The following is an 11,639-nucleotide window of genomic DNA, read 5'->3' on the forward strand; positions in this document are numbered from 1 at the left end:
GTAGGACCGCGAGACCATGAGAAATGAAATGCATACCTACACACGCATGCCTACGCAAGAACTCGGGTCGGGTCTTACAAATGACAATAAAGATATAGGGTTAGTGGCATGGGGTAAGAATAGGAGCAGACAAACAAATTATATGCAAATATTGTAATAGGTGTGTGAGCAGGAGTAAGAATAGGAGTAGACAACAAATTATATGCAAATATTGTAATATGAGTGTGAGCGGGGACATGACTTGGTTAAAATGACACTTGGCCCATTAAAATGGTTGAGTTTCTAATGGTCCAAGTTTCCCGGAGGATGTAAGGGAGCAAATGAATAAAAAAAGAAATTAGAAGGAAAAATAGTTTATAGCACATTTTCTCTTTATTTTGGTGTTTTCGCAAAGTGAACTGTCGATTGTAGATACATTCTTGTAGACTGATAATGGGCTATTAGGTTGTAGTGTACTGGTGTGGTGAGAACTTGTTAAGTGGAGTATTGACTTGTTGATATGCTTGTTCAGTTGGAGATTAGGGTTGGTGCTTGAGCTTGAAACTTGGTATTTGGGAAATGGTTGAGAATGACAACAAAGTTGTAGGGTAGTGGCATCGGGTAAGAATAGGAGGAGCAGACAAACAAATTATATGCAAATACTGTAATAGGAGTGTGGGCAGGGGTAAGAATAGGAGCAAACAACAAATTATATGCAGATATTGTAATAAGAGTGTGAGCGGGGACATAACTTGGTTAAAACAACACTTGGCCCATTAAAATGGTTGAGTTTCTAATGGTCCAAGTTTCTCGAAGGATGTAAGGGAGCAAATGAATAATAAAAAAAAAAGAAATCAAAAGGAAAAAAAGCGATGAGGAAAAAGGAGAAGAAGGCCACCCTTATACATGTTGAGCTGAGGTATTTGGTGTTCCTAAGAAGGACGTTCGTGATGATGAGGACATTGAGTCAAGGGAGGTCTTGGACAAGGAACATGGAGATTACAACGACGAGGAAGGAAAATTTACAAACTACTCATGAGGATGAACAATGACAATAGATATTTGGGATAAGTGGCTTGATTCATGATTTCAATGGGAGTAGTGAAGCTGGCGTGAGTGGTAGTGGCTATGGCATTGGGGGATTATTTAGGGGTTTATGTCGTGCCCATAGGACACGATGGCAAGAGTTGAGTTGCTTGAGTCAACAACCCTCATCTCATGCTTGGTTTGATATTCAGAATCTTGATGAGGATGAACGAGAGCAACAAGAACGTACTAGTGATGAGATGCTATATAGGAAGGCTACTAACAAGCAAAAAATTTGAAAGAAATGTGGTCGAAACAAATTATAAATTATCTTGGGCGGGCAACAACAAAACTATTTTACATAATAGCATCCCTCCACGTGTTGTAAATTCCTCGTACTTTCAAGTGTTCGTAAATGCAGATGCAAGACCTAGGATTAAAGTGCCCAATTATGATGACATTGACATGATGTATTCAAATAATCTACACAATGAGTGTGGGGTTATATGCATTCATTCAAATTGATACAAGTGAGCAGAGGATGTGGAATCATGTGCGATGGTTGGACTGGCCCTACCAAATTGTGCATAATAAATTTTTTGAATGAATGCATATAACCCCACACTCATTGTGGGGGTTATAGTGTGCATAATAATTTTTTTTTACTCTCGTCGTGATATAGTGTTCATTAACATGAAGTATTCAAATAATCTACGCAATGAGTGTGGGGTTATATGCATTCATTCAAATTGATACAAGTGAGCAGAGGATGTGAATCATGTGCGATGGTTGGACTGGCCCTACCAAATTGTGCATAATAAATTTTTTGAATGAATGCATATAACCCCACACTCATTGTGGGGGTTATAGTGTGCATAATAAATTTTTTTTTACTCCTGTCGTGATATAGTGTTCATTAAAGCCATTGACGCATCTGATTAAGTGAAGATTGCTTCATGTATATTTAGTTTGATAGATAGAATGGTGGATGAAGTTGGCGAGAATGATGTTGTGTAGATTCCCACTCTCGTTGCTATACTGTGACGGTGGCTCCATACGGGATGCAACTTACTCGTATGCGCGCTCGGGCTTCCCCATTCGGGAAAGCCTTCGCGACGTCTGCATGCTTTAGGAACATGTTGCATAGGGTATGCACTTTTTGGCGTAATATTTTTTTCAAAAATTTTGGAGGTCAGCCTGTACTCAATTCCTCATTGAATTGAGGAATTGCCCCATTGATAATGAGGCATCCTAAAAGGTAGTTGGAAAGATGCTTATGGAAAGATGCATAAATCTTTCTTTCTTTTTCTTTTTTCGACGCCTTGTGCAGCCCACAACATTGACCTCATCTTCGAGGATGTGGGGAAAAAGAAGAATATAGCAAAGTTGGTTGAGAAAGTGACAGAGTTGATTACAACGTACATTCACAATCACAATTGAATAATTGCCCTCATGAAGAGATTCACAGGCGGGTAAGAGTTATTGGGGCCAGGAGCGACTAAATTCGCCACAATTTAGCCATGAAGAAGAGCTTATATTTATAAAGGGGCACCTAATGAGATGATTGCATCTCGACAGTGGATAAACTCTTATGGAGAGCTAATGAGTGGGCTGCCTGTGGAAATGTGCGTAATTATGAGGAGACAACAAATATTTGAAGAAAGTCCTAGAAGTTATGAAAGTAATGGAACCCTTTGATTAAGGTTCTTCGACTTGTGGAAACTGACGATAGGCCAACGATAGTCTTTCTTTATGAGGCTATGGATGGAGCGAAGTTATCTATTCTTCGTGATTGTCAACATTACAAGGTTTACTAGAAGCTGATACATAAGCATTCGAATAAATATCCTTACCACGATTTCCATGCAGGTAGAAAAAAGTAACAATTATTTAGCTACTTAGCGATTGCTAGTTCTTACTCCTTGGTTCATGCTTACTGCTAGAGCTTATGAGTTACTTTTGTTATGAGTATTAATGTGAGATTTTGATATATTCTTTTTTTTAATGATGTAGGCCACTTAAACCCCTATTCCTACACACAACTACATATCAAGAAATAATTATTGCCAGTCTGAAAAAAAGAAGTTATTAAGAGGTTAAAGCTTGACATAACAAGTTGATGCCATTAATGAAGTAGGTTGACCAATATTTAAAATTAAGTTTTCTATTTTTAAATGCATTACATATGTCGCATATATAATACTTGTTACTATATCTTTCACAAGTGGAGAGATGTATGCACTTGCGATGGATAGCTTTGCATATCCACTTGCATAAGCTGCTATGTAGAAACCAATCCAAGGATTAGGAATAATATGTAAGATTTAGGATAACTTAGATGTAATGTCTTTAGCAAATTAATAAACCGGTATACTTGTATGTTATCCATGATGGGTCAATTATGGAGAAAGCACACCTACTTTGAGGAGTAATGCAGTCAAAATTTATAGTCAGACAAAATCCTTTGTGGGTTGTGAGAGAAATTGAAACTCTCCCGCATCCATATGAAGCAATGGAATCGGTTAAAGCATATCAAGGTGGAGAGGGATATGTATTCATTCATTATAATGTGAGGTTGCGGTTAAAAAATATGGAAAAAATCAAAAGAGTAGACTGATAACCAAGTCTAGTATTATCCAATAAATTTGGATTACAATTTTGGTGAAGACAATCTCTTTTCCCATGGCTCGAACAAAGGAAGAAAAATTGATGCAGCCAACAATGAGGAGCTAGACTTCTCGGATCTCATCATGAAAACAGCTTAGCCACGATGTCGTCTAGAGTGGATTATTGAAGATAATGACGATGGTTGTAGTAACAATGTGACTGAGTTTGACAGTTGTAGCAGTGAAAGTGGTGGAGATGTGATGATCATGGTGTAATACTAATATTTATGAATGTGCACCTGCTACTGGTGCTAGTGAGATGGTAGTGGCTAGCACCTATCCTTATCTACACAATAACACACCCAACCCAAGCCACTCCTACCCAGACTGCGGAAAGCTATGGTGACCAACCATGGAGATGATTTGGAGGCACCTAGTTGGGGAGATTATAGTGATGGTGGGAGTGGTAGTGGTCAAAAGACATGCATATGATGATGATGACGAGTATCAGGACATCATGGAACTTACATTTATGCCTACCTATTAGATCTTAAAGTCTCCATAGCCAAACTCGATGGCTACATACCCATACAGTTGATACCAGATTATTCACAACTACTACCGCCATCTAGTGCCAAAGTATTAAAAAACGATTACGTAACGGTAATTGTGGGAACTATTATGCATTACGGAGCCGTAATGGAAAAAATGTCCTATTACGGCTGTTACAAGATCAATGTAGTGTTAAAAAATGGTTGTTACAGCCTATATTGTAACATTAGCCATGGTGGCTGTTATGGCCACTGTTATAGTTGAGACATATAGTTTCATATTCTCCGCTATCCTCATCAATGTTGTCAATTTGAATTTGTTTTTCACTATTGTATACAACAATTTTGATTAGGTGGATCATGGATGTAAGGAAGAAATCTTTGATTACTAACTAGAAAATTAATAATTTGGAAATCTCTCCCTTTCACCGTCATTCCACAACTCCCACCCTGTCATTCTTCGTATAATTGTTGGATGCACTAGTAGAGTGTATGGTTAATGCACATGCACCATCTATAATAGTACTCACCATATAGACATTCCTGATCGATACATGGCCACACCGTGTATTATGGAGAGATGGCTCCCCACCATATTTCGACACTCATATGTGAAGTGAATTGATGTATGTACCAGCCTATTGAACTAGGCGAATTGGAATCGTGACTCATGAGTTATTCAGATTGAAAAACAAACCAAATGAGCCTACCCCAATGAACTAAGTAATTTTGAGAAGTAACGAGCTGTGAAGTACAAATTCGAACTTGAATTGGTCGAACTAAGATTCAGGTAATTGTGGTCCAAGCAAGATGTTGGTTTTCTTTATCTCCAGTTATCCACAAACTAACCATATTTCGACACTCATATGCGAAGTGAATTGATGTATGTACCAGCCTATTGAACTAGGCGAATTGGAATCGTGACTCGTGAGTAATTCAGATTGAAAAACAAACCAAATGAGCCTACCCCAATGAACTAAGTAATTTTGAGAAGTAACGAGCTGTGAAGTACAAATTCGAACTTGAATTGGTTGAACTGAGATTCAGGTAATTGTGGTCCAAGCAATATGTTGGTTTTCTTTATCTCTAGTTCTCCACAAACTAACCGTTGGATGAGGGCATCTCTTTCCTATAGCCTCACCATGCCAACTCCAGAAAAAGTTATCCATAGAACCCGGGGACAACCAATCAATGCCAAATAACTTAAAGAAGTTATCCCACATTTCTCTAGCAAACGAACATTGGATGAATAGATGATCCATCGTTTCATTGGCTTGAAGGCATATGAAACATACATTTGGTAGGCTCATATTCCTTCTTCAGAGGTTATCCACTGTTAGCACTTTTTTTTCTCTCCACTAGCCATGCGAACGCCGCCACCTTTGAGGGAGCACCATACTGCCAAATGAACGACGTCGGGTAGACCCCAACCGGAGAAGCCTCCCCACTTATAAACATATAAAAGGATCTCACCGAGAACTTGCCATATTTACCTTTAAACCAAACCATCGAATCTGGTTCCGATATAACCGGAGATACCTTGGATAACATACATTCGGCAGGCGGTTCCACTTCTCAACAAATCTTGTCCCATGATTAAGGTCGTTTAGAGTCCACTTGACATCTACACTGTGGGGTCTAAGGGGTGAAGATTGTCTTTCCTCCCCATGATGGTTGGGTTTTAGATTACTGAACCTCTCAACCATTTTCAGCTCTATTGTTTTATGCCCAACACCTATGATATAGGGCTAACTGTAGCACCTCCAAAGAGCTCTTGATTAGTGGGACTAGTTTGTCCTTTGATCTTATGGTCTTCACATTTTTGTGTGTGGGCTCGCTTTTGACTACACTTGGGGTTCACACCCATATATATTAATGCCTTTGGTAAAGAATATCCATTCTCGTTTCGTAGTGTCATTAATAGGATATGATGGTTGCTAAAAGTCTATAAATAAAATTATAGGTCATGTTCTTCTAGTTGGCCATGAATTTCATGATCAACCACAAGTCTACATGGATTCTTTATGCTAACATCTTTGTTGTACATTTGTCCAGTACTGAATATGAAGGGTGTAATCAGTGTTTGAAGTATCGGTATTGCTACAAGTTTCTCTAGCCAGGGATATAGAAACAATATCGATATTGCCAATAATATCGCTGATAACCAGATATGCGGGGTAACATGGGAAAAACAATGGAATTTTCAGCGAAACTACAAAAGATGTTAAAATGTACATATTTGCATATTTAGAAATAAAAAAATTTGCAAAAAGAATGCCTACATAACAAGTTTCCATTTAATGGGCCCTTAAAAGCATGTGTTGTTGTAAGAAATCAGTCCAACCATCCCATCCAGTTTATTTAACCATCCAACCTTTTATCCAAACATCCATCGATATTGCAAAATATCAACAACACATGATATTTCACCAAGAAATCATTAACAATTGGAAAGGAAACGAAAGATTGTGATCTTAATATCGCGCATGATGCGATATCGATAATATCGAGATATTATTAATATTATCAATGACAAATTGAACACTACATACAACCATGCCCTCATGAAAAACTAATAAAATTTATGATGATATCAATACATTGGCGATATTATTAAAATATCGTCGATACACTTATGATACAAGCATTACATAAAATTTACGTAGTTGAAAATATTGGTAATACATTTGCAATATTGAACCACAACAGTTGTAGATGTTCCCAATCAAAGTTGCCGAGGTTGGGTCAAGGTATTTAGAGGAATCTACTCTAATGGATGTTGATCTTTTGATGCCAAAGAGATTCCAAGGTATTAGGCATTCAAGAGGTTCCAACACAATGATTTGCCATTAAGTTGCTGGAAGATACTTGAACGGTGAAGTTCATTCTCCAATCCAATCTATTGAATATTCAATGATTGCATTTAAGAAGGGGTTGAAGTATGAACTCCCATGAGAAAATGGGTTTATGGTGGTAGGTAAGCAATTACTCTCTCAGAGCTCTCTCTTTTTCTCAATACAAACTCAGAAAGCAACCTTCCAGATATATAGGCAAAAATCCCAACGGAAATAAAACGGGCAGAATCTTTCTTCATTTGATGACACGGAATTTTTGTTGAAAAATTGTTAAAGCTTGCTGGACACTTTCATGTCTTAACTCGATGTCATCGAACGTGATTTGATTTCATCGAAATTTGAATTTCGACGTCATCGAATCTAGTTCGATTCCTCGAACTTTTAAGCGATTTTTCTTCAGAACTCGCTGGACATTTTCTTGTCCTTATTCGATGTCATCGAATTTTGAATTTCGATGTCATCGAAATGAGTTTGATTCCTCAATTTTTTAAGTGATTTTCCTTCAGAGCTTGCTGGACAAGAGTTGCCCATATTTCGATGTCATTGAGCTACGTTCGATGTCATCGAATGTCGATGTTCGATGTCATCGAACGTTTGCTCGATTCATCGAAATTTCAGGTGATTTTCGGTTTGAGCTCGCTGGACATCTGAAGGTCATTCTTCGATGTCATCGATTCACTTTTGATGTCATCGAAGGTTGATGTTCAATGTCATCGAATGTTTGCTCTATTCATCGAATTTTCAGATGATTTTTTGATTGAGCTTGCTGGACATCCGAAGGCACTTTTTCGATGTCATCGAGTCAGATTCGATGTCATCGACCATGAATGTTCGATGTCGTCGAACAGTGTTCGATTACTCGAAGGAAGTAGAAAACTGACAGAATTTTCATATAATTTTCCAACTTAGTTTTCTATTACCTAATCTATAAAACATGTTTTCCTTGTTGGTTTTTCAATCAATTAGAGTGTATTTTAAAGGGCATTATATACCCGAGGTGTTTTGGTCATGGGATCTGAGGTTTTATTTACCTTTGAAGATCTTGATCTATCCATTGTATTGAGTCTGCAGCTTGTAGTTCTTTCATACGGGGTTCACTGAACTGACTGACTCAACCTTCACATTAATTGACAAACAAGGGCACTTTCATATCTTACGTATATATCAAGCAGCAAAGTATGCATATATTCTGTTCTGACATCATGGTGCACACATATCTTGTATATGTGTGATCATATCGCTCTTCTATTATTTGATCCCATCTCAATGAACTATGGATCCAACTAGCCCACTGATTATTGGTTTGTTTGATCTCAATTGGATCTGCACATTGGTGAAATGTTTGCACCTTAGACCTTTTTTTGGTGGGTATTCTGGGAAGATCAAACCCATGACCTCAACTGACTCTAGCTTTACGTTCTCCTGACATCATGTTTTTGTTTTTTTCTTCATTTCAGACCATCACAAAGTAGTCGATGGGACACATCCCTTGGTCGAATGCTTGGGAATGAGTACTTTAATAGCATACACTGTAGTAAGTCCATTCACAGTCTTAAGCTGAGATCCAACAGACTTCTTGACATTATTAGATTTGTCTTCTAGTAGTCCCATTTCATGGGTGTGTAACTAGACCCTTCCCTCTTAAAGGTACAAGTGAGGATGCAGCAACTGAAAGCGAATATGCGACCGGATTTTGCCTTGAGAGAAAGATTGATCTAACAAATTACATCAGATGGTGGGGTCACAATAAGATCCGTCGTGCAGAAACTGCAACTAAATCCTCAGAAGAATCACATGGTATTTCAGAATACGTCGGTGGTGAACTAAAGACACTGGAATGGCCTATCCAGCATACCGAACCATACCAGCTCCCTTCTCTAGGCCTACCTCGTAAAGGGCCAGTTCGTGCATCTGCCTGTAGCATCCTGTCACAGTCTGCTGCCTTCAAAAACCTGCAAGTAAAAACATCAGAAACCCAAGATGGCAGGCAGAAGAACAAGATCGGTTATGAAAAGGCTGTTCCTAAGTTGATTACCATCGGTGGGAGAGAGAAATCGGGTGTGGCATCAGGCTTGAGTGATTTGCCTCTTCAGAGAACATATCCGTTGAACCCTCTCTTATCAGCGCCATCGTTGACCAACTGTAGTACCATCGATCCGTTACCTGACCCTACATTTTGGTCAAGCCTCATCCCGCCAACAGGACTTTCTCTCACGACAACGGTTAGTATGCACTGATAATCACTTGTTTTACTGCCAGGACCTTCTCAAACTACAGTCCTTCCATCTACATCTGGCCACACATCCACATATCCAAATGTGTTTGACATGTAGATGACATTGGCCCAGAAATCAGGCTAGCAGTCCCCGCATTAACAATAACATTAGTCTGCTTAAAAAGAAAAAAAGAAAAAAAATCCAGCAGTCCAGAGACATGTTGGATTTGCCCAACGAGTTTGATCAGCCTGATTTTGAGGTCAGGATATCTACATACTAGGTCCACCTGATGTACAACTTGGATGTCCCAAACATGTGGCTTAAAACATTGGAAGGTTTTAAGAATGTTGCCAGAGGTCCACGCTGAACGTATACCCAATTGGCACATATGATGAGTTGGCCCACCTGAGTTTTTGAGTCAGGTTGTGTACAATCTGTGGTCCACCTATGCATGACTCAAATGCCACTGTTAAGATGCTAGTTGGCCTGTGGGGACACATATAGGTGTAAGGTAGGGTTGTCAATAATGGGTACCCGGACCTGCGGGACCCATGGACCCAACCTGATTTTAATGGGTTTGGGTCCAATCTTTTGGACCCGTTGAGAAATAAGGTCAGGTTCGGGTCTCACCTTTTGCACCTGGATAAAAATTGGGTCTGGGTCGTGTCCATGTCATGGACCTGGTTAAAGTCAGGTCAGGTCAGTTCTTGGGTCCAGTTAGGTTTTTATAGTAAAGTGATATATATTAAATATATATTCATGATTTTAGCAACAACAAAAAATGAGGTTTCCTAAGCCACACACGTAAGAGAGCCCATTTGCATACCATATGTGTCAAAGTGGCACCATGTATGTGCGATCTCATCCATCCAATGGGTGGGCACAACCATATAAATGCTCTTCTTTTTCTTTCTCTTTTTCTCGAATGCAACCCAAAACCTAGATCCAAAGACCCTGGCTACCTGAACCTGATCAGATCCAGGTGTGGGTATTCTAGAACTAGACACAGACCTGAAGGAACCCAGACCCAGCAAGACCCAAAGCCGGTTAGCCATGCTATGACCCGACCCCAACCCATTGAGAGCCCTATATGTAAGGACTTGCTAAAGTTTTGGTTACTGCAACCACTGATCTGTTATTGTACTTGATGCTACCTACGTCTTTTTTTTTCTTTTTTCTTTTTTTCTTTTTTTTCCATTTTTTGTGTGTTTATGCAGCTTAGGAAGACAGAAATGAGTTCAACGCATACGTTCTACCTCCCAGAGTAAAGAAACAAGATTACTTGGCTATTTCCCTGTAGTAACAAACACCTTTGCAGATTTCCAATGGTTGGCCAGAGCTATATTTGCATGGAAAGCAGCATTTGATTTGTATGGAGTAAGGCATTCTCATATTGTATGTAGGTTCCAGTAGGCATTCTCAACTTGTATGAAGGTTCCAGTTTGTTTTATATATGAATTCAAGGCTTCTGTTACATATATGTTAGTTTGCTACATTTGAATTTGAGGCTTCTGTTACACATGTTAGTTTGCTATATTTAAGTGTTTGATATTTGTATGAGAAATAATATTTGAATCTGGTACTCATATCTTTCATTGGTGCCTATGAGCATGGAAATGTGCAATTGACCTGCATTCAACATCAGGGGGAGTAATTTGATGCTCGGCCAGCTTGTGATGCTCGATAACCCACGCAATCAGAAATTGCATATGTTGAAATAAATGTTCGTTGCTCATATTAATAATTTATCTGATTTCATTATGTAACACTCCGATACTCTCATCATAGATTCAAAGAGTATCAGGTAGGTGTCTATGTGATGGTCTACATTAGGCTAGAGCAATTTCCTCATGGAACAGTTAAGAAATTACAGGCTTATATTGTGGGGCCTTATAAGATACTGAAATGAATTGGTTTTAATATGTACATTATAGACCTTCCACCTTTCACGGGGATTAGTTGTACATTTAATGTGGAAGATCTTTTGTCTTATACGGGGTCTTCAGTTGCAGCTTCCAGCATTTCACCTGACCATCACAGTGATCTAGACTTGCCACATGACCCTTGGCCTTTACCTAACTTGTCTTTCCAACCTTTGGCTCCCTTGCCATCCATACCTACCAGATGAGGAAATTGAGAGTATCTTGAATGAGCAAGTAGTTCTTACACGCAAAGGAGGATTTCAGAAGTTCCTCGTGAAGTGGAAGAATAGGCTAATTTCAGACAATACTTGGATAACAGAGACGGAGTTTCAAGGCGTCAATCTAGACTTACTTGAGCGGTACCAAATCTTTATTTCGCTAGAGGCGAATTCTTCTCAGCCAGGGAGAGTTAATGGATACATCACATCATGGATGTCATTATGCACTTATCAGAGGATCCGTTTCCTAGGGCTAGGCAAATATG

At 39.0% G+C, this 11,639-nt stretch overlaps 1 protein-coding gene across 1 annotated transcript in view; it reads left to right on the forward strand.

The window, feature by feature from the left end:
• Positions 1-10,836, forward strand: part of LOC131231897 (AP2-like ethylene-responsive transcription factor At2g41710) — a 55,817-nt gene extending 44,981 nt beyond the window's left edge. Inside the window, exons 6-8 of the mRNA XM_058228253.1 lie at positions 8,475-8,551; positions 8,665-9,239; positions 10,451-10,836. Of these exons, the coding sequence (XP_058084236.1) occupies positions 8,475-8,551; positions 8,665-9,239; positions 10,451-10,501 (703 nt within the window). The 3' untranslated portion in view covers positions 10,502-10,836. The remainder of the gene's footprint in view (positions 1-8,474; positions 8,552-8,664; positions 9,240-10,450) is intronic.
• The last annotated feature ends 803 nt before the right edge of the window (positions 10,837-11,639 follow it).

The sequence above is a fragment of the Magnolia sinica genome, chromosome 17 (assembly GCF_029962835.1).
Source record: "Magnolia sinica isolate HGM2019 chromosome 17, MsV1, whole genome shotgun sequence".
In the NCBI taxonomy this organism is placed as follows: domain Eukaryota; kingdom Viridiplantae; phylum Streptophyta; class Magnoliopsida; order Magnoliales; family Magnoliaceae; genus Magnolia; species Magnolia sinica.